Here is a 22,475-nt window from a genome sequence, read left to right as displayed (position 1 = left end):
GGTTAGAAGCGGAAATAGGGTTGCCACCACCAAAGATGCGTTGGATAGTGAGGTTATCAGTGTCATTATTGCTCATGAACCCCAAGTTGGATTGGACAATAGTAGTAAACTACTTTTTTGGTGCAGATGGATGGTTTAGCGAAAGGCTTTGGGCACGGAGAAAAGATAATTATAGGAGGTGATCTAAATGGAATGTTGGGAAAGATTGTAGCAGACATGAAGGTGTTGATGGAGGCTACACATTGGGGGAAAAGGAATGAAGAGGGTGTACCAGCTCTAGATTTTGAGGTAGCTTATGATCTTTCCACTGGGAGTTCTTCAGAAGGACACAGAAACATCTGATGACCTACAAAAGAGGGCATCAAGCAAGCCAATTTGATTTCTTCTTAACAAGAAAGACAGACAAGCCGCAGTATTAGGACTGTAAGGTTATCCCTGGGGAGAACCAAGCCGATCAACATAAAACGGTAGCCTTGGACTCGTGCTTCACTGTGCAGAAGCATAAGATATGTAAGCCTACTTGTCCTAAATCAAGTGGTGGAAATTAAAAGGCCTTGATCCCATTTTCAAATAAAGTGATTAGAAAAAGAAAATGAGATCTAGAGTGAGACCCCAACACAATATGGGATGAGATGGCAGAATGTGTAAAAAAGGTTGCTGAGAAGATGAAGGAAAGATAACGTATCTGGCCTATAAAAATATAGAGGTGGGATGATGAAGTTCATGCAGGCCATGCAGACCAAGAAATGCAGGTTCCAGTTATGGAAATGTATACAGAGGAAGAGAATCTAAAAGGATAAATGCTTGCCCAAAATGAAGCCTAGATTATCATGCAAAAAGCAAGAGAAAACAACTATAATGATCTCTACAATAATCTAAATTTGAAGGTTGGGGAAAAAGCTGTTCTTAAGTTCGATTGCATCATGTCAGTGTAGCAGGCTTTCAAATGCAATTACTAATGCAAAACATCTCCAATGCAAGAAAGTGGATCTCAATAGGATTTGATATGTAATCAAAGATTCAAATGGTGACAAATATCAAGAACTCTTTTACAAAGACATGGTATGCAATACTGCACTAATAACCAATGTCACTGAATAAATAGAGGCATTCTTTCTTCCCGGGGATTTGATCATATTACAGATGAATTAACATCAGCATCTTTTTTATATGAGAGTTAAACAGAAATTCATCTTAGCAATCACCTTTTTGCCATCCGAGAAATTAAAGGTCACTATTATCACAAATCCTAATGGCGGGGGGGGGGGGGGAGATTCTTACCAGCTATCAGAAAATCTACTTTATATCTTCAAGTTATCCACCACCAAATGGCGAGGATGAGCACAATAACAAAGAAGGAATGCCAAGGAAGAACTATTTTCAAAGAAGAAACCTGAAAACCTTACAGCTGAATAAGTAACCATTCCTGCCGCTCTGAAGATCTTCTAACTGCATCTTGCATGGTAAGCTTCTAAGAAAACTTAAACAAAAGCCTCCAACAGAACAGTTACCATAAGTGGGTCGGGAAAAAAAACCAGCAAACAAAGTAGAAACTCTAAAATCCTACCAAATGCAATCCAACTCAGATTAAAACTTAAAACTAATCACTTTTAATATGGTCTCAGCTCCAAAAACAGGAACCTTTTTTTTGAGTGCGTGTGTGTATGGGGAGGGGAGGTGTTGGGAGCACGTTCTTTGGTTGCAATTTTCAAATACATATGAAAAAAACACATGACCTAAGAACTAAAGGATCCTGAGACCAAGAAAAAACTAAAGTATCCAATAAGATAAGGCCTACAGAAAAAATAAATCAAGTAGCACACCCTGAACCTACTGATGGAACAAATACTGTGACATACTTAAAGTATATGGTGGGTGTCGGGTATGGCAACCAAATGAAATAGTCATTTACTGGGAAAATCACATATTCTGTAACATGTTCATTTGATACCTAAATCTGATATGATTAATCGGAGGATCATATGGTATAAGCAATAACTAAAAGAAAAATATTTTCAGACGGATTTTGAGGCGTTCATTATCTAAATACCCTTACCTATTCACATAAATAAGTAAAAACACCTACAATAACATATGCAAAATACAAGAATTGAACTCATATAAGTCAAGTTCATGTTCTGGTACATTTCAATATTTGCCTTTTATCTATTCATATAAACAAGTAAATCCCTCTACATCAGCATATGCAACATACAAGAATCACCCATACAAGTCTAGTTCAGTTACCAAAGAAATTCAAATTATATCCTATATTCACATCTACCTCATTGAAACTCAGAAGTCTCTACTCATGAATAGAACACATGAAACACAACTAGCAAGAAAAATCTGAATTTCGACCCTTCCCCCAAAACCATACGTCATTTCTAAGAGGACCATGGCTGTTAATAAAGTCTAGTACCCATGCTACAAGAACGAGCCAGTCGAATAGGCAGAACATCCACATTCATTCCCTTGTTCCCAGTTGAGGGATCATAAGGCTTCCTGCATCCAGGACAACGACCGTCAGCCTCAAGAATCCTCTTGTGGCAGAAGAGGCAAAGCCGGAATCCACATAAACAGGGGAGAAAATTTGAGTCAGTGATATCCAGATCTTCACAGCAGATAGGGCAAGATGAAGGCGGGGAGTTTACACTGCGACAAGCCCAGGTAACAGCTCCACGGCCACAATGACGCTCTGCAGTCATGGTGAAACTATGCTGCTTAGAAAGATTAGGCAGACTCTGAGGACGAAAAGCGTCATCAGGCCTCCATGCACGGGAATTTTCTGCAACCCTTGAAACCGTTTCCTCTGACTCTAACTTTAAATTCTCCTCGCTCGGCAGTTTGGCGGACGATCCAACAGGGGCCTCGGAATCAGCCGGAGATTCCGAGTTTGGCTGGTGCCGATTATCATGGGTAGTTAAAGCATCAGCAACAGCCTCCCAGTCATCCAAACACTCATCTTCCTCTTCTTCTTCGCTCCCCGAATAACATCCACCACTAGAGCTGCTTCTGCAACTACCGCTGCTACTTCCAGGGCGATTCTTCCTGGAATCATTGGCTCCCGATACGCTGCTGGTAGGACTATTTGCCATGGACTCAAAATCCAAATCGCTATCATTTAGGCCTGATTTCTCACTCCCCTCCCCTCTTGTCCTCGTTTCCAATTTATCCAAGGATTGTTTCTCACCATCTCTCTGCAAGCACGATGGAGGAGATAATCCACCATCGGTCGATTCCTCCTTGCATGCCTTGTTCTTCACTGCATGGAAGAACGAGATGAAAAATTCATAATTCCAGACAATTTGATTTCACAAATAATGTAAACGAAAATTCTAAAATCCATGCATACACCATACCCCGAGAAAGCCATTGTTCCCGTCTGGCATCAAGTTTGCATTGCTTCAATTTCGCAGTTCTGTTAGTCTGCAAACTCAAACAACAAATGAGAATTATCTATCGAGAAAAAAGAAAAACAATGAAACATTGTAAAAACAAATCGTTTTCGAATATCTTACCCTCTTTTTCTTCCCAGAATCCTTCAAGGTTGCAGGAGCAGAACCGTTCACGATTGAATCTGAAACCATAGCTTCGACTTCTTGATCAGATTTGACAAAACCCTAATTTCAATTTTCGATAGACAAGAGATAAACCCCAAGATCAAATTTTTATGAGGAAACGTTACAGAGAACCAGAGCAGATGAGTCGTGGATAACGTGATGTGCTGCGCTTTCAGGGCCGGAAAATCAAACCCTTTCAAATCCTTCACTCAACACTAAAAATAGTAGCTTACAATAATACCCTTATTTTTTTATTGATTTACGGAACTTGTCATCTTCGATTTTCAAACCGGTTTACCTGTAAACTTACCATGATAAACTTAAAAGAAAAAAGCACTAAACGATTGGGCATTTTGGAGAAAAACGATTTTGTCCAAATATCACTGATGAGGTTTTCAGATGGTGACACGTGTATCTATATTGAGATCAATGGCTTTTTTTTTTTGGTTAAAGATCAATGGCTGTGATCTTTAACCGATCTCACTTTCCGAGAAGCGTTGGAGAAAGACACCATTTTTATTTTAGTTTTGTTCTATTAAATTTCTTTTATAAAAAAAAATATATATATATATATATATATATATATATATATATATATATATATATATAATTTTTAAATTATTATTTTTGGAATTTTTAGAAAAATATGGTATGTTGATTGTGCAAACTTTTTATAGAAGACAAGATTTACTAAGTGAATAATACACTTGTCTTTTATTCTATATTATTGGCATGCATTGGTTTGAAAACTTGAAATTAGGTATGAAACATTTTCTATTAAGTTTAATTTGATTTCATTTGAATTAATTTAAAATTAATTGGTATTGATATAAAATTATATTTTTGGTAAATTAGAAGTTTTAATAAATTCCATATCCAATTTTTAATATTTAAATATTTAATAGTGAGCTAAGTGATATTTGTCTCATAATTTTATTTTTTTCTTGGATAGAATTTTTGTTATAAGTTTAATGCATGATTGCATGTCACATGCATTTGTTCAAATCTATCTCATAAAAATTCTCCCACCAGTCTCCTCAACCACAATGGCTTTGACAGTCTCCTCAGCCACAATGGCTTTGACACGCATTCAGGGAATGCTCCCGAGCGTTATACAAACAACAGTTCAATTGAAAGGGCAGGCTGAGGTTTTTTTTTTTTCAGGATGGGAATGAGAATATCAATGCTGCCGAATAGGTGCGAACCCAAGATCTCCCATGGGAGGCTGGGCTTTTAACCAATTTACTAACCCACCAAGATAAAGAATCTTTGAGGCTGAGAAAGGTTTTGAGGCTGAGAAAGGTCATAAGTAATGGGGACAATGTCGACATGATGAGACATAGCTTCAGCCTCAAGGTAGTAAGAACCCAAAAAAAAAAAGAAAAAAAACCACAAAGAAGGTTGAAAAATGAATTCCTTCTAAATGGTAGTTCACCTTTACTTGAATCTTTGCACCAAGCACCATATCTTAGTTCGAACTTAAGAAAATTTTGGAACAGAGGAGACCAAATGATAAGAGAAGGATTTATCCCAAGTTTATATCCTTTATCAACATGATGAGGACACATTCTAACCCATATGAATAGATTAATGACATGTGTTTAGTCTAAAAATAAAATTATTTTTTGAATTCAGGGAAAGATTTGGATTCTTACATTTTGAAAAGTTTTGTCATAAATAAGATTTAGCTTTTAGACTGGACAAGTGTAGTAAATCTAACCATGTAAGTTAAAAATTTCTCTCTCTGATTGGGTGGAAGATCCAACTTCATTTTATCCTAATTATACACCAAGCAACTATTAAAAAATTTATTACTACTTTGCCTTCCAAATATACCACACACAAAAACAAATAAATAAATAAATAAAATAGGGGAAGGAAATGTTGTTTGTGAGTACACTATATTTGTTTTTTATTTTTTGGGTAAATAATAATACACTAAATTTTCAAAACATATAAAATTGCGAAACCTAACATACCAAATTTTCAAAGTTTCAGTAAATAATCTATCTATTTTTATCACAAAGAGGAGTACTTGGATGATAAGAGGAAATAAATGAATGGTGGAGAATCGTGGGGCATTTTCAACTTTGTTGGTCTCTAACAACTCCTAAGCCATAGAGCATAGAGTTGTTTCTATATTCATTGGTAAGTTGAATTCATGCTATGATATTTTTCTTACAAAATAGCCTAAAATATATTTTAATATTATAAATACAGTCTTTCCTTGATTGTTTTTCAACCTATTTACCTAATAAATGAAATCTCCATCAAGTGCTCTCAATTTATTAATAGAACACTGGAGTCAAATGATGACTTCACATTTAGTTTTGGTTGATAAATTATCTAACTCATTTTCCAAATTTCTCTGTTGCCTTTAGCATAAACCCCATTTCATAAATTTTTATTAAATATTTTTTTATCATAATTATAAGAAATTCAATAAACGATAATTATATATTTTTCATTTAAAACTAATGGTGTTAGATACAGTTGAAGTTTCTAGTAAAGAAAACTCAGGGACTGTAAATGTTAGTATACAAGCCTAATCCATCAGATATCCAAGTAGGATAAATAAGAAGAAAAAAAATTAAATCCTTGTTACCAGGCATGAGGAGGAGAAATACCAGAAGTGTGTATGAATGAAATAAAAACGAATCCCATGTTTTTACATCACAAAATAAACCATATATACAAAAATAGATGGCTAAGAAATGCCACAGAAGAAATTAAAAAGACTACTACAATTACGAGGGGTTTTCCTAGTCTCTAGTTATTCCTCTGTTGACTAAAGAGATGAGAATGTGAGAAAGACACCTCAAAACTTCTCTTGTTTCTGAGCTTGGCAATGTTGGCAATTCTCCTCTCAGGAATTTGCATCAAACTGACTTCAACTACCTGTCCAAAATAAACAATCCATGAATACATTCTAACATTCTAACCAAGTTGTGAAAAGAAATCCAAAAGGTGAAGGTAGAAGATGACTCTGTTATGGTATAGATGACTTAAATCTTTCCCCAGTCATCCCCCTCACATAATATGGCAAAAAATGTTTCAACAACACTTCTGCTCCAGCATGTTTTACGCTATCAAGGTCTACAAAGAATATTGTAACCATGGATGCAAGAAAACTAAACTCATACGCTCCCCACCCACAAGGTCCACCCTCAATTTGGACCTGTCATGTTAGCACTCCCTAACCATCAAAACCCTTCAAGGAAATGAAAACTACCGATCTAAATTGGAAGGAAATGAAAACATCAAATCGGGTGATGAGAAGCATCACAAGAATGTTTTTAATACCTTCAAATGGATTAGGGATTGAAGCAACTCAGATCACTATTAGGATAGCAACAGGGGTGGGTCAATGCCTAGAACCACCTTGCCCTGCCCCACAAATTTAACTTTGGGTTTTGGGGTCTCCGACTTGAGAAGAAATTCAGGGAACAACACAGTTACATTGCAAATCAGTATTTGTTTGCCTAAAACAGAAGGTACACTAAGATTTGACCAAACCTTGACAGTGTTGAGATTCGTATGGTAAACCAGATACAAAACCCAACCAATCACCAGTGAAAATGCCCTCATCCCCACAACTACAGACGCATGCTCCCCCCCCCCCCCCCCCAAAAAAAAAAAAAAAGTGGGGAAAGAAACAAACACCCTTATATATATAGAACCCTAAAAGAGAGAAACAAAGAAGAAAGGAATAGTATCTACCGTTGGCATCATCACAAGGCTAGGAGCCAGACAACAATCTGTGAAACCTGTGCACTCTTTCAGCATATCCATTGAAGGACTTTGCCTGATCAAGACAACTCCTTTTCCTACTTCTGCGACACAAGAAGTCTTCTGTATCTAGAACATAGGACACCTGCCATAGAAACTGCCATGAATGAATTGTCCAAAACTGATATGTCATGAAAAATTGTGTAGAGCAAAGTACCTTGGATGAATTGCAAGCTATCTTACACTCCAGACCGTTGAGTATTTGGACTCCATCCATTGATTTGCATGTACCAGAAAATTCATCATCATATTCAAATTTGCGCTTGTTTCTGCATTTACAATTGGGCATATTATAAAATAAAATAAAATAAAATAAAATAAACCCCCCCTCAAAAAAAATAAAAATAAAAACTTGGCCCATTCATAGTTAGAAAAAGTTGCTACTTTACTTGGTCATCCCTATACCTTCCCAGGAAAACACCTCGTGTTTCCTTCCTCTCAGGAAGAACAGCCAGAAAGTCATTCTGCAGGTAAGTTGCAAAGTTTGGGTCCATGGAAACAGCAGTTACTTCAGGCTTTTCGTGTCCACAGTCCATCAGTTGCATGGACAAACGAGTTGGACCTGAGGACTGCAACCAAAATAAAATATCTTCATCCATGCATCTTATTTGAACCCTCTCCACTAATCAAAATATCAGATTAGACCAAACTAATAAGAATAGGACAACTGAATACTTACACATTCAAAGCGATAAATGTTCTCATCATGAAGAAGAACACGTGCATTTTCATGATAAACTAAATCAATGAACCTCCCAGGTTTCCTTGATTTCTCATACGCATATAGTTGAAGAAGTTTATTGTCCATTTCATCAGTTGCAACCGATTGAAGCTGCAGTAGAACCGTAAATTAGAATCTGTGGTTCAAAGTACTGACACTAGGAAAAACCATGAATCATAAGGTATCTACCTGCTTGACAAGTTTATAAATCAATTTATCTAAAGTGAACAGCACATATGACTGAGTTCCTATTATAGCTCGGCAGTCGTCCTCGAACTTTGTATTATCGGAAGATCCATCAAGCAAACTGTACAATGCACTCATAAATCTGTATCACACAGAAAGACCAAAAACAGATCCAAATGAAAATGCCATCGAACATTGTATTATCAACAGACACATCAAGCAAACAGCATAATGCACTCATAAATCTGTAGTGAACAGAAAGAGAGAAAAGAAATCCAAACGAAATTCAAAACTACCTTGTGTAGTTATCAGGAAGGCTTGTATCAATTGAAGTTTTCCATTTCCTTTCAGCAGATGATGAATTCATCTTTGCAGACAGTATTCTCTCATATAGTGTCTGCCAAACAAAATTTAAAATAAGGAATCCAGCAAATAGACTGACTATGGATCATATTTCAAAACAAAAACATAACCTACTTGGTGAAGCCTAAAAAGGACATAAAAGGAGTCGTTTCCATAGAAAATTCTAGAATCCTTCTTTTCTTTCTCATGCAACACTGAAGGGACATGCTTTGCAAGTGGCTTCACAGTCACTAGAAAACGCTCTGAATATGGCAATAAGGTGCCATCTCCTTCGACATCATGTGCATCAGCCATCCCTTCAGCCTCACCTTCACTTTCAGCCTTAGCATCATGGTCTACATCTTCCTCCTCTTCATGGTCTTCACGGGAGCAGTCCTCACCATCACCAGACTCACTCCCTGAGACATCACCAGCCTCAGAGGCATTCTCACTGTCCTCTGTTGACCTTTGAGCACTTTCATCACCTTCATCATCGGCATCAGCTTCATTTTCTCCTCCTGCTTCTCCCATTTCTTCTTCCCCGTTCCTGGCTTGGTACTGTCTGCTTGCCGTACTATCCTTCGATTTAGGCAAGGTGTCAACACCAGCATCTCTATATAGAACAAAGCTATCCTCTTCAAAATCCACATTTGGTGATAACTCACCCTCCTCTCTTTCAACTTTCAAGCGTCCAACAGATTCTTCATGAAATCTACGGACCTTGTTGCCATCTGTAACCACGCCATTGGTTGAACTGACAGGCCTTGAACTCTCCCCACCCTATAATAAAGAAAAATAGGTGCAAGTCTTACAATATGTACATAAAAAGATCACAAACTCATGGTCATTAACATGCACAGAAGGCAATCAAGCAAATAAAATGGACCAGGCAGAAGGAGCCAACTAGGCAAACCAAATAGTGCAAACTGCAAACTACCACACATGCACTTGACAGTTAACTAAAACATGCCTCATGTTCAGAAGGTCAGTAAAGAGATCACGCTCTCTTAGTAAGGCTTCATCAAATTGAAACATTAATGCTTAGCTTTGGGGATTAGCAGTGACTCATCCAGACAGTGGCAAGAGAAGGTTTGCAAACTTTCTGGCTTCCAAAAGTCCTAACATGTGGATAAAATAAAACCACTCAGCCGAATAACCTTCCCCTTATTCTTTCCCATGTAGCATGTAAAATGAGTAAGCTGAACCATTAAATTGAAAAAGGATAACTTGTACTGCAGAGGTGCCAAATTTCAGGACTTAATTGGTTCCACCTTGGAAAAGAGGACATCTTGTACTAATAAAGTGCCAAATTTAGGTCTTAATTAGGTGGAGAGCCATGTATATACAGTCTCCATTGTTTCTTCCAAGATCCAGAATCATTCAACCAAATGCAGTCTAACCACTTTGTCCACATGGCAGCTGGCAGGTTTCACTTGGCCCCAAAAATGGAGACATGACAATCGAAGGCCAAACACTACCTCCAAGTGAAATTTGGTTCCACTGATTCACCACATGATAGAAAACCACACCATACTTGCCTTCCCTAACAACTGTTACCATCACCCACTCCCCCCAAATTTTTATCTATATACATAAAATAGATGCAACAAAGCTCTGTTTCTGGAAGCCAAAGAGTTATTTCTAGCAAATTAAACAAGTCACCTGAGAATTATATTGAACTCCTCTTGATTTCTTTGTGCTCATAAAATCCATAAAAAACACAGAAAAGGCAACTTACCAGCCATACTTTTGTAACATTAATATTTTTAACGAAGTCGTAGGGGCAGATACATCAGTGAGAAAACCCAGATTATAATTCCTCAACTATGCATATATTGCCAATGATTGAAGCAAGCAGATAACAGGCAGCACAAAGTAATAATCAAGAAAACATAAACATTTCCTAAATCATAAAATCGATTCCTGTCTGTTTTCAGATAAGAAAATAATACCTCTGGCAAAGGTAAAACTTCATTAGCAAGCCTAGGCTCATGCCCACCCCCAGTAGCAGTGTGACCAGTCCTGGAAGGAGTCGTGCTTTGTCCTTCAATGAAGCAAGCATTTCAGTACCATGCAATGGACTCAGTTCATGGAAAGAATGGGAAATCACAAAGCTCATTGACGTATACCACAAAAAATTATATTAAACAAATTAAGTAAAATAGTTAAGGGAATATGCCACAAACCTGGAGTAATTTCAGTATTGGTACTAGCATGACTTTGTTCTGCTCTATTAGCAAGTAATGCATTAGATTCAGTCACCCGATCAGTAGGAGAAGCATTTGCATTGACCTTAGACATTTCACCAGCAGTGGAGATATTATTCTGCACTTTTCCTTGCTGAGAAGTACTGCAAAGGTTGTTACTTCGACGGGCTCCATGGTCTCCATCATGTAAACCATCTTCTCTAACTGCGGCATCTCCATTTTCTAACCTATCCCTGCAGCTACTCCCCTGCTCAGTTGGAAAGCAATCATCTCTGTAGCTAGCAGGGTTTGACTGCTTGGGATTAGTAGCCGCACCATCAGCACCAGGACTGCCATCACTTTCCACTATGCTTGCTCCACTGCTCTTGATCACATGATTCTTAGCCTTTACAACATCTTCAGTGTCCTCTGCACCCTGAGGACGAGAAGCAACACCCATCATAGGCTCCAAGAAGGTTGTCCATATCCGGATGACTCTATCCAACTGTTCTGTGGTTGAGCAAACTTCTCCACATGAATATTTTATAAGTTGATATAGATCATCATGAACTTCTGGATCAGAGTATTCAAATTCCAGATTTGGAATAATAGGTCGTCGGTTCCCAGCTGCAATAGAAAGAAGAACATCGTCCTCTTTGCGTTTCTTCTCATTGATTTCCTTTATCTCAGCCAACAAGGCTGTACATTAAAAAGAACCATAGCTCAATCATAAGACCGGAATAGCAAAACAATAGCAAAAGCATATAAAATATTATATATAGATGCATCTTGTTGTCACCTAAGTGAAGTGAGAAATTGTAACCTCCTTTTGATGGTTCCTTTTCTTATTTCCTTAAAGTTGTTCAAGTCACTAAGTCAAGTCATTTGGAAGCAACTTTCCAATATGTAATTTTCAAGAGCTGTCATTGTGTGTATGAAATGACAGGATATACCCCCACTGAGGAAAAGAGTATTTTTGTTCAGGGGAAAATAGTAAGGTTAAAAATTCTTCTCCACCAATTCCAGTTACACCAAAGGAAAATAGTAAGGTTACAATTCTTCTCCACCAATTCCAGTTACACCAAACTACCCATATACACATTGTAACACAATAACACATGGAAAATTTCTTGCATCAACCATCAATTTGTTTTCGAGAATAACATTAGTGCAAGTTAGTAGCAGTTTGGCATTGACCAAAGCTAACATGACAGTCAATTTATAATGGCCACTGTGCAAATGGTTTCAAAGTCAAGATAGGTCAAAACTATTTAACAGCTGAATAAACTTGAGAATCACAATGCCATTGTGCTCACAGTTAGAGAGAGAGAATATCTGCTAGCTAAAATTAATTACAAAATAAGTAAGGTTTAATTTGTTTTAGACCTATTTTTCTTGTAAATTTACTTGGTCTACAGCTATGGTCTAGGAAGTTGCCCTTTTTCTCTTGGGGTTTTGGTTGGGAGGGAGAGGAGGAAGCAATATGGGGAACAGGGTAGGCATTAAAGTGAAAAGCATTGAAGATTAATACATGGGAAAAAAAAACTTCCAAACAAATCCAACAAAGTGACCTAACCACTGTGTGTGTGTTAGACATTCTAACCATTCAATCTTCTGTAAAATCTGAGAACATTAGCAATACAAAGTTTAATATTGAAATATCATCTCAATTGCAAGACATTTTTCTGTTATCAACATTGTAAAATCTAGAGGAGTCAACCCCAAACAAATCACCCTTAGCAAAATATCAAAGTTATCTGTTATTTGATCCCCTGACAGACATTTATGGGAATCGTTTGATAGTAATGGCATGCTCTTGATGACATAACAAAACTTAAAGTAAACAGTATTTGGCATCGAATATCTCTGAAGATAGAAGTTCAAAATTTTTAACTTACATTTTGTACTCAAACTCTTAGTATCCTGTTGCTTGAAATAGAAGCTACGGTGATCAAGAGATTTGTGATAGTTCTTGGAATAAATTTCAGCCCACACCTTATTAAAGTCTAAACGACACCTCGTCCATTCCTCTTCTTTCTGCTTCAACCGAGTTAATATAACAGGCAATGCAACTATCGCATTCTTTCTCAAAACATCCATCACATCTAGACCATGGTCTCCATATAGACGCTCAATGCATCTTAGATTCAGAGCTACAAGAAGAAACATGCAAACAAAGTCAGACAAGAGAGAGAAAATTCAAATGGTATTTGATACCTGATAACATCAATTGATCAACTTCCATATACAAACCAGTGAAGTGCTCCTCGATCCGAATTGGACCATCTGACTTTATTGTATTATTAGTGATCTTTTCTAGCAATTCCTCTACACGCTTTGAAGTTATGCTTACTGATTCTAACAACATGTCCAATTCAAACCTGCAACAAGAAACAAAAACATTAGCATTTCAAATGGAGAGGACCACGGACCAGCAATTTCAAAGTTAACGACAATCCAGAATCACGGTGAAATCTTGTGTATAGGTCAAAATAAGAGGAAAATCTAACAGGCAATTAATTGGCCTCAAGAAACAATAATGAAACTGAAAAAGCAATGGATAGCAACGGAAAATGAAGAACAATTATGTTCCAAGAGATGCATAGCTAGAAAAAAGAAGACAAAATTAAAACACTGAAAAAGGGGGAGACAGGAACAAAAAAGGTTGGTCCCATACAACTCACGAGGTGATAATATCAAATAAAGGAAAAGGGGGATTGATTGCTGAAATCTCCAGCATGCTTTTTTACCTATCATCTTCACATCTAAACAAGCTTTCCTCATATTGGTTTTTGCGCATGTGTTTAAAGGAGTAATCCTCGCTTCCTGAAGTCACTGATACCCAATTATCGTTCAGTACCTGGGCACCAAGCTCTGTTCTCTGGCTTGCTGCAGGTGTTTGATACTGCAGACAGGTATCATGCAATCAATGTGTCATGCCAGCAAGCACATAAAAGGAAAATCTAAAGGAAATACAAGCCCAGAATAAGGATGTCATACATTCTTTGGCAGAAGCCGATAACTGGGAGTACAACGTTGACAATTGGAGAGGTCAAGCTCTGAAATTGGTTTATGATTAAACTTCTCTTTGTTTGGATAAGGGGGAACCTTATGACCTGTTAAATTTTTATCAAGTCTTTCCCTTTCTCTATCCCTCTCTCTTTCGCGATCTTCACGTTCCCGCTCTTTTTCCCGCTCCTCAACCTTCCCTGATTTTTGTTGATGCCCTTCATTCCAAAATGGTTCTGCAACAAATGTAAAATTTGATAAAGATTATAGAAAATATATACCAGAGGGCTATGTTGGAATTATATATAAAACAGTGGCATGAGAAATGCATCCAAGAGGATGCCTCTATTATTAAAGGATGCAAGCATGCAACAGGGGGGAAGTGTCCTTTTACATACTTTTACTCATCACTCCACCAAAAAGCCCATCTGCAAGAGTCACCCCAATTAGAGACAGTCTAAAAATAGCTGAATCTACATAGCAAATAGGCCAAAAGACGGCAGAGTTTCAATCCGTACCTCGTTCGCATCGAGTCACAAAATCATTGAACCCTTCCATAAGATCTGGAAATTTTCCAAGTAAATCACTCACCTGAAGGAGAAAAGAAAAATACTAAACTATCAGAAACAAATAACAATTGCATTAAGGGGAAAGAAGGAAGAAAAAAAAAGAGAAGGGAAAATTCATTAAATGCAGAAGTAATAATCCCTTCCTAGATTAATTAAATAAAAGTAGAACTCGAGAGGATAGGGCAGTTAACTGGGGAAGACGGTGTTTACAATCCTGGAATTAAATTTTCGACCACTATGTGAGTTGTTAAAGATCCCTGCTTCTGACCTAACTTGATTTTGATAGGTTTTTATCTTTCAATGACATGTCAGAAGTTTCAAAGTTTTGATCACTGAATGCCAAGTTTAGACCAGCCTGTCATGCATCAAGATTTACCCCAAAAATACCTGGTTTCGACCAAATTTAGGTTTCTGGCTGGTCTAAACCTTCGGCGGCACTAAAATATTTGTGCTTATTTAAAATATTAACAGAAACACCTTTATTTGATGTTGCAAGCCCTAGGGAACCCAAGAAGAAAAGAAATTTACAGGACCGCTGGAGCAACACCAAACCTCACGGTTTGCAAGGAAAAACTGATTGCAAGTCTTGGACATAAGTAACAGAGGCAATGATGCATCAGCAAAGAATGAAGCACATGTATTACATGTTGGAGCTGTTTAAAAGACAACCATAAGCCAAAAACCACTTGAATCGAAGTTTGTGAAGGCAAGAACCTATAAATGCAAATGAGTGACATGAGTCACTTAATAGAGTGATGAATAGCCAGATAAAGCAGTTTAGTTGAGTTTCATTTTTATTTATTCGTTATTTTTCTTATTGTCGGGGGGGGGGGTGTTTGGAGACAGAATTTGTTTGAATAATTACTAATTCAAAACCCCAAAGCTGTAGCTCAGGTGGCAAGGGAGTGTGTCTAGATCAACATGTATCCTGAGTCAACTCCCCTTGCCTCTATGGGGCTTCATTGGTTCCAATAGGAATTATTAATGACCCGATGCAGCAAGTGTACGGGCATATGCATATGCCGTAGGGACTAGTCAAAGCGAAACTCCTAACACCCTATTAAATTGGTGGCACTAAGTGCCACAGCTAAATGGAGGTTAGAGTTCTACAGGAGGACTTCTGGTAATCTGTTTATAGTATCGTCATCATATGTCATACTCCAAAAAGGACAAAGTCACAAAACATGTTTGCTTGAAATTCACCACTGGTGGTTATTCCCAAATCTGGAATCCGGATCAACCATGCTTGGATTAGCCTAGACCAAGCCTGCAATGAAGGAAACAGGGGCTAAAGCAGGCTGATCACCGTGGATGTAACCACCTCCAACGCCCAAGTCAGATCAAGCAACACACATAGAAACCAGCCTTCAGGGTTTGAGCTCAGAGAAGTTTAGGGAAATAACTTGAGCTCAGAGAAGATAGAACCTGATTCTCGTATAATGAGGGGGTATAAATACCCTTGATGCAATGCTAGAAGCAGTTCCATGTATGCGTCCTAGTCAGCAAGAGATTTTTCCAGAATCTGTATACACATAGGATAAAGTATGATGACTTGGAGAGGCATGACATGGACATCCATGTGCTAAGCGCACGTCCAAATCCCTGACACGACTGTGTCAGGCGGCGCCATGCACGGCACTGCACGGTCATCAAACAGCTCTGTTCGGGCTGATCATGGATGATCAGGTGCATATGTACTGGTTCCAACTGGCAGTTTACCCAGCAAGTATGAAAACCAAGACCAGACCGGGATTGAACCGGGTCCAGTACAACCGGACCTAAAAGTTGTACTAATTAAAATCCCAACTTATGGTACATTTCTACTTTTATTCCTTCTCCACCTTTAGCAATGCTGAAGACATTGCATGTTCATTTGTAACTGATTTTAGATGCTTCAGTAATCAAAAAAGACGAAAAATTCTGGCTAATTTGTAAAAGGAGCACAAAGAGGCGGCAAGGTTAGCTAAAACTACTGACCAGATAATAGACATGGTTTGGCAAATAATGGCAGCAGTATAATTAGTCATATATTTACTGAATGATATATCCATCTATTTATTTTAGGCATTTAGAAAGAAAAAATATGAAAATTTGGCACCAAGGCAGTTAATACTCTTTCTACATTACTACTCATAAGATTTGGCTTCATTTATTCCTGGGACCCATTTGGTGTACAGTGGGTTACACCTTACAACCAGTATTAAACCTTTGCCCTGCAAATGCTTCTCTCACAGGCAATTCATTGAATCTCCTATTATCGGGTGCTACTCTGTCTAAACGGGGACCAGATAAATTTTTAATGGCCCCTTCAGCCAGTCGAAAACAGGTGAAGGTTCTACTCTATTTATGCTGTTATAGTCTTCTAGTTGTAGGGATCAGAAAAGGAAATACATAAGACTCTTTCCAAGATCACTGGGTTGCTTGTGTTTTTGTTCCTCTGTTGTTTGTGATACTTGAGACATTCTGTCCTTTTCTGCCGAACTTAAACCAGCGCAAATGACAGCAACCAACAAATTGAAGTCCTTAACAGAATTACTTCAATTGTACTTATTACTTTTCCTCCCTTCTTTAATATATTGAAAACATATAGAAAGAGAAGTGTAAATGAAGTTATAGGTCAGTTGGAAATAGAATTTCATTTGTTAATTGTTGTCATTCACGTTGCTTTAGCTCTTAGAGCAGAGGGGAAAATGATGAGAAACAGTAAACTGAGGGCATCATGTCCTATAGCACAACCTAACAGCTAACTTACATGAAACTTTAATATGTGGCAGCTGCAATTCATCAGCACCTTTTATTGGGATTTATGTGCATCAATATAGTTTTCATGTTAAAATACTTTTCTTGCTTTTTATTTAAGCAGACTAAACTAAAATAGCTGTAACCTAGTGCATGTCCCCCTTTCAAAGGATCCAATGAGAAGTGGACCCCAGTTGGTTCCAGTCTTCAGCATTTTTTGCATGAATTGGTCACCCTTGAACTCACGCCATGTATTATCAGTTGGACGCTTGAGCCTGTGAGTGGAATAAAGACTCTTAGCTACTAAATTTATATCACTTTAGCAAACGGTTTCACGTTATAATGTATGATATGGCAATTACTTTCTCAAATAGAACATAATAAAAATATAGAAACATATTGTTGACGGTAGACCAGGGCATAAATTAAAAACTTCCTAAAATAAGCAATGGCACATAATATTTTATTTTTCATGTGAATCATTAGAAAGCCTGACAAGTTATCATGTTCTTTCCTTTGGGGGGGGGGGGAGATATAAGAAAAGAGCCTGGATGAAACAAGGCATACCAAACTCTGCAATTCAGATCTTGTAATTATTTCCTTGCTATAAATATTAAGGCACTTCAAGAATTCTTGGTATTCATCTGGATTCCGTAACTTCTCCTTCACTTTCTCACAGAATGGGAAATCTTGGATGTGAAAAACTGAAACACATTGAGCAAACAAAAAAAAAAGAAAGATGTTATTATCTAAATACCAGCATCAGATTGTAAAAGAACCACACCCCAAAAACTATGAAAGGAAATCATTAGGGGAAAACACATTACGTTACCAAAAGTTGAAGGAAGAAAAAACTGAGAGTTCTTAATCCCGAAAATTCATCACAAAGGAGCAAAAGAACCAAAGTTTATTAATGTGATGGAAACAGAAGAACATAAAGCAGGCTGTCATCTACCTAAACAATTATAAATGCTCACAGAAAGATGTCTGGAAAGGTATCACACTCTAGAGCATGGAACAAAGCATACAGACCATGCCTTAGAGCGTTGATATTCATAACCATGGCAAAATGATAAAATATGATCACGTAACACTGACTTAATTATCAAGAAACATAATAATAATCCCCAAAAATCATTCTGTATGAGATCTATGAAGCTTGAGAAAATAGACAACATTGCAAACTGCGTTTGTAGCAATAAAATATGCCTATGGATGAGCTCTTGCCTCATCCAAGTATATAATTAATACTTACTCTTTGAGGCATTTTTATCATCATAAGAAGACGAAATGGGATGTCCAAAGTTTTCACCACCCTCCCCACCTGGGTGCAACTGGTCGGAAACAGAATCTTCAACCCTCCGAGCAGATTTCCTTTTGTGGGGAAGACGAACCATGCTGTTAATTTCCCTGTTACTTTCATGCTCAATATCCTTGTCATCCCGATCACGGTCTCTCCTGTCATCTTTCCTATCCTTTTCCTTTTCAGCACGTTTCCTGTGCTCCTTGTCCACTTTCATTAGTAGTTTGTCATACTCGGGATCAGGGCGATCAACACTGAGATCACGGTCTGCATGGGATTTCTGATAACAGAGGATATATGCAGGAAATTAGCTTATGGACTAATCATGGAAGACCTCCAGAAGAAAAATATAAAAGAGTATGGAATGAATAGAAAATAAAAAGAACCTTATCCCCATGGATCTGCCGCAGTGTAGGCACAGATCGATGGAAAGAATTCCTGCCTAATTGAGTATGCGGCGGTGGCGCTGCTGAAGAAGTATCTGGTAGGAAATGCGTAAACTCATCCAGTAAATCTGGCTGATCACGAAAAAGAGCAGCTACCTGCAAGGATATAGAAGTCAGCACCGAAAAGTAGAACAAGAGCAGCAAAAAAGCAAGTGCACCATAAATAGGGGATATAGAAACAATAGAATAGCTAATATGGAACTGAGACTAGATACGTGAGGTTCTGCAATGATACCTCCTGATAGACCTCAGTGATGGATTTGTTCTCCTTCCGGTACATATTCAGAATGTCTAAGAATGACTTATATACATGATCATCATTTTGAAACCGCGTCTGAAAGTACCAAACCATTTAAAAGATACTTTAAATAAATAAATAAAAGGAAAGTCCAATTCCAACAGAGATCAGAAATGAAATTTCATATTCAACAGCAAGAAAGAAATTCTCACTTTTATTTTGTTTACAAAATTGATAGCTTCTTCAAATTCAACAGGCTTCTTTGGTTGAGGCTCATCCTCAAGTGGAAGGGTGATCTCATATCCCTTTGGCAAGAAAGTATTAAAGCCCAATATTAGATCTCTATGACCTTTGAATAATTCTTTCACCCTTGCTATGACACCAGTAGTGTCAATTCTGCAAACAAAAAACAGTAATAACGAGATGAATGGTGCTCCAGTAATATGCCAGCAACAAACAACACCCCCCCCCCCCCAAAAATCAAAGCATGAGCATAATGATCAAACCTTTGGGCCTTGAAATCTTTCATGACTTCAAGAAACTCATCATATTTGTCCCTTTTATCTTGAAATATGTCTTTCACCGATTTGAGATAAGCCAAGGCATCATTGGTTGTTAGTTTCTGTGAAATTCCTAATGCTCCTCCAGCCAGTTGAGGTTGCCCAGAACTTAATTGCCACAAAGATCACATAAATAATGAACCGTAAATCGATGAGCTTTGCAATAGAATAATGAATATCTTTTCTACAGCATAAGTTAACAATAGAAATCACGGTGAGAGATCAGACTATGTGCTCATAAAAAATAAAAATTCGTTGATTATTCGTAAGAAGGAAAACCGACTGGTAATGGAACTCTTCGATCAGAGATTCCCTTCAGAACCAACCTCAAACCACCAACCCCCTCTCCCCCTCTAGAGAGAGAGTAGAAGAACAGCAAGTTTAATCTCATTATCATGAAAATAATATTCCAAATAACAAAGCAGAACAAAACCATAGATGAAAGCAAGAAGCAACAATATATAACGATAAGAATACAAATTAGGAAGAAATTAAGGAGATATAAAAGACTTACGCTTCCCCTCGGGAAGATATGAGCGGCCGCTTAAGTTGAGAAGCCATGTAACTATCTTCTCTAGCCCTTTTCATATGCGTAGGAACTCCTCCTCAATAAATCATGCTAGCTTTTTCTTCCCTCCACAAGAGAGCGATTAAAACCACAGACAAATAAATCAACTCGTTCGTCCTAAATACTTTACATAATCGCTTCGAAATACAAGCAGGAAAGTAAAAACCCAGGAGCAGATCTACTCAAAGGAATTCAATTGAGACCATAAAAAGGATCACCTTTCAACACCAAATCCTAAACATGATAGGAACAGAGAAAACAATTACTTGACCATAACGAAACAACAGAAAAAGGAAAACTCACATAAACGCAACAAAAATAATTTTTTTAAAAAAAATGAAAAAAGAGACATTGCTAAGAACACCAGAAAGAAAAAAGATCCTTCGTTCTCCTAGGAGCTCGAAGGAGAAAGAGTGAGAGATAAAACAGAAGAAAATCTCGCACCTGGTTGATGATAATCTTGGGAGGGAATCTGATAATTAAAAAGAGTTCTTCAAAGAGGCTCCGAAGAAGAAAATTGAATTTCTCATTACAGACGACACAGAGGCAGAAACAAGAGAGAAAGGAAGTTCATGTGTGAGAGACGATACAAGTTATGAGAATAGAGAAGGGCATGGAGAGGCAAAATCATGTTTAATTTCCGGTCATCTTTATAAACCATGGGAGTTATTAACCGGCTATAGCCAGTCAAGCCGGTCTGACCTTACACGATATAAAATAGCGGGTAACAGTGTTGTGCATGAGTGACTAATTTCATTACCATATGTTTTATAATAGATTAATTCATTTATGTAACCACTAGGGTTGGGTCCAAGGGGTTTAGAGCATTTGGTTAATAAATTGTTGCGATGTATATAATCGGTAGTGGGTGTTATTTTGAAATATTCACCGTTAGATTGGTATTGTTACGTTGATTCCAACTCAATGTCTGCGATAAGTGGGAGTTAGGTTTTAATCATTAGTACCGGTTTAACCACTAACGGGTTGGTTCAATTGCCAGTGACCAACTCCTCCTACCTCTTATTCTCTTAATAAGAGATGATCACAAGCTTGACTTTCATTGGGTTATGTGTAAGAATCACAACTGGTTTGATATTGATCTCAAATTAAGAGTAAAATCATGGCATTCTCGAACCGAGCCTGGTCCACTTGCTATAAGTGAACCGTGTAGACCGGGTCAACCAACATTAGAATTCAAGGTTCTTCAGTGACCCATTTTTCGCTCTGCTAGAAAACCTAAACTCTCAATGACTCTTGTGTTTGGAGAATGTAACTTGTATTATGGAAAGAAAGAAGAAAAAAAGCAAAGGTGCAAATTCCGCTATTTTGACTTCAGTAGGATTTCTTATAATTTGGATTTGCTATTTTGGGACCAATCTATTAGGAATAGGGTTACAAAGTTATGGTTCATTCACATTCACTTATAATTAAAAAAATGATATGACGAATGCAATACATATGAAGATCATATAAAGGCAGGTGCGGATCTATGAATAGGAGATATTGTGTGGGTATCTACATTGTTGTATAGTCTTAGTCCCACATCTAGTAGAAGTAGGAGTTGTTATCCCACATCTAAAATAAGTGGGAGTTTGTTGAGAGTTTTAATCCCAGTTCGAGTAGATGTGGAAAAAAAGTGGGATGGAGAGAGGCTATAAAAAGATGTCTCCCTTTCTACATGTAATTCATCCCAAAATCTTTCATCTTGTATACTTCTTTATTTATAGTGGAGTTCTCTCTTGCCCGTGGTTTTTTTTTCCTCTAAAAATTTTCCACGTAAATTCTTGTGTTCTTCTTTTACCTAAATTATCAATAAGATTTCCAAGAACATTGAAAATTTGTCCAAGAGTTGCTTCGCCGACTGGAATACTTATATGAGCTCCCATGTCAATCACTTATATTCCCCTTACCCTCCCCTTTGTTCGGAAGAAAATGAGGATCCAAACAAAATAGATGAAATGAAAAAGATCTGAATAAATATAAACAACAAAAAAAAAAAATGATGAATTCCTTTTTTTTTTTTTTTTGGTGAATAGATTTTTAATTGAAATGTGGGCAAGAAAAACCCAAGACGTCTTGATTACAAGCTTCAAGAAGCCAAGGAACATAAACAGGCCAAACAGTCCTACTTGTCATGGACCGGGCCATTCTAGCTAGGAAATCGGCTATAGAGTTAGCCCACCTAGAAACATATTGAACAGACCACAATGGTTTAGAAGACAACACCATCCTAATGTCCTCAATCACACGCACAAC

At 37.5% G+C, this 22,475-nt stretch overlaps 2 protein-coding genes across 6 annotated transcripts; both read right to left on the bottom strand.

The window, feature by feature from the left end:
- Positions 1-1,354: 1,354 nt before the first annotated feature.
- On the bottom strand, positions 1,355-3,725 carry LOC149006880 (uncharacterized). Its single transcript, XM_089165938.1, has 3 exons — positions 3,522-3,725; positions 3,363-3,429; positions 1,355-3,265 (listed from the first exon to the last, which is right to left on the bottom strand). Exons 1-3 carry the CDS (start codon positions 3,588-3,590, stop codon positions 2,406-2,408), a joined length of 996 nt encoding a protein of 331 aa, XP_089022064.1. The 5' UTR covers positions 3,591-3,725; the 3' UTR covers positions 1,355-2,405.
- A 2,198-nt stretch (positions 3,726-5,923) lies between these two features.
- Positions 5,924-20,823, bottom strand: LOC149006879 (paired amphipathic helix protein Sin3-like 4). 5 transcript variants are annotated; one of them, XM_089164682.1, is made up of 24 exons: positions 20,664-20,823; positions 20,166-20,285; positions 19,598-19,759; positions 19,304-19,487; positions 19,089-19,187; positions 18,794-18,949; positions 18,360-18,687; positions 17,672-17,808; positions 14,315-14,387; positions 14,195-14,224; positions 13,788-14,032; positions 13,538-13,692; positions 13,041-13,168; positions 12,686-12,940; positions 10,788-11,486; positions 10,554-10,645; positions 8,737-9,381; positions 8,556-8,656; positions 8,263-8,401; positions 8,032-8,184; positions 7,758-7,921; positions 7,510-7,621; positions 7,284-7,437; positions 5,924-6,461 (listed from the first exon to the last, which is right to left on the bottom strand). In XM_089164682.1, the coding sequence occupies exons 2-23, from the start codon at positions 20,237-20,239 to the stop codon at positions 7,303-7,305; spliced, it is 4,266 nt and encodes a 1,421-aa protein (XP_089020808.1). In that variant the 5' UTR covers positions 20,240-20,285; positions 20,664-20,823; the 3' UTR covers positions 5,924-6,461; positions 7,284-7,302. The 5 variants fall into 5 exon arrangements, with proteins under 5 accessions (XP_089020808.1, XP_089020807.1, XP_089020809.1 ...); XM_089164681.1 differs by having other exon boundaries at positions 20,166-20,280; XM_089164683.1 differs by having other exon boundaries at positions 20,166-20,274.
- Positions 20,824-22,475: the final 1,652 nt, after the last annotated feature.

Source organism: Hakea prostrata, chromosome 8 (assembly GCF_041222555.1).
Source record: "Hakea prostrata isolate BN-2017 chromosome 8, UWA_Hpros_2, whole genome shotgun sequence".
NCBI classification, from domain to species: domain Eukaryota; kingdom Viridiplantae; phylum Streptophyta; class Magnoliopsida; order Proteales; family Proteaceae; genus Hakea; species Hakea prostrata.
This window is presented reverse-complemented; position numbering and strand designations above follow the sequence as displayed.

What these genes read in the sequence shown, in the direction of transcription:
- LOC149006879 (XM_089164682.1), bottom strand. Translation starts at nt 20,239, where the DNA reads ATGAAAAGGGCTAGAGAAGATAGTTACATGGCTTCTCAACTTAAGCGG. An exon ending in TGGTGGAGTGATGAGTAAAA is followed by an intron (nt 14,033 to 14,194) that starts GTATGTAAAAGG and finishes CATTTGTTGCAG; the next exon opens with AACCATTTTGGAATGAAGGG. An exon ending in CGAGGTGTTTTCCTGGGAAG is followed by an intron (nt 7,622 to 7,757) that starts GTATAGGGATGA and finishes TTGTAAATGCAG; the next exon opens with AAACAAGCGCAAATTTGAAT.
- LOC149006880 (XM_089165938.1), bottom strand. Translation starts at nt 3,590, where the DNA reads ATGGTTTCAGATTCAATCGTGAACGGTTCTGCTCCTGCAACCTTGAAG. An exon ending in ATTCTGGGAAGAAAAAGAGG is followed by an intron (nt 3,430 to 3,521) that starts GTAAGATATTCG and finishes TTGAGTTTGCAG; the next exon opens with ACTAACAGAACTGCGAAATT. An exon ending in GGAACAATGGCTTTCTCGGG is followed by an intron (nt 3,266 to 3,362) that starts GTATGGTGTATG and finishes TCTTCCATGCAG; the next exon opens with TGAAGAACAAGGCATGCAAG.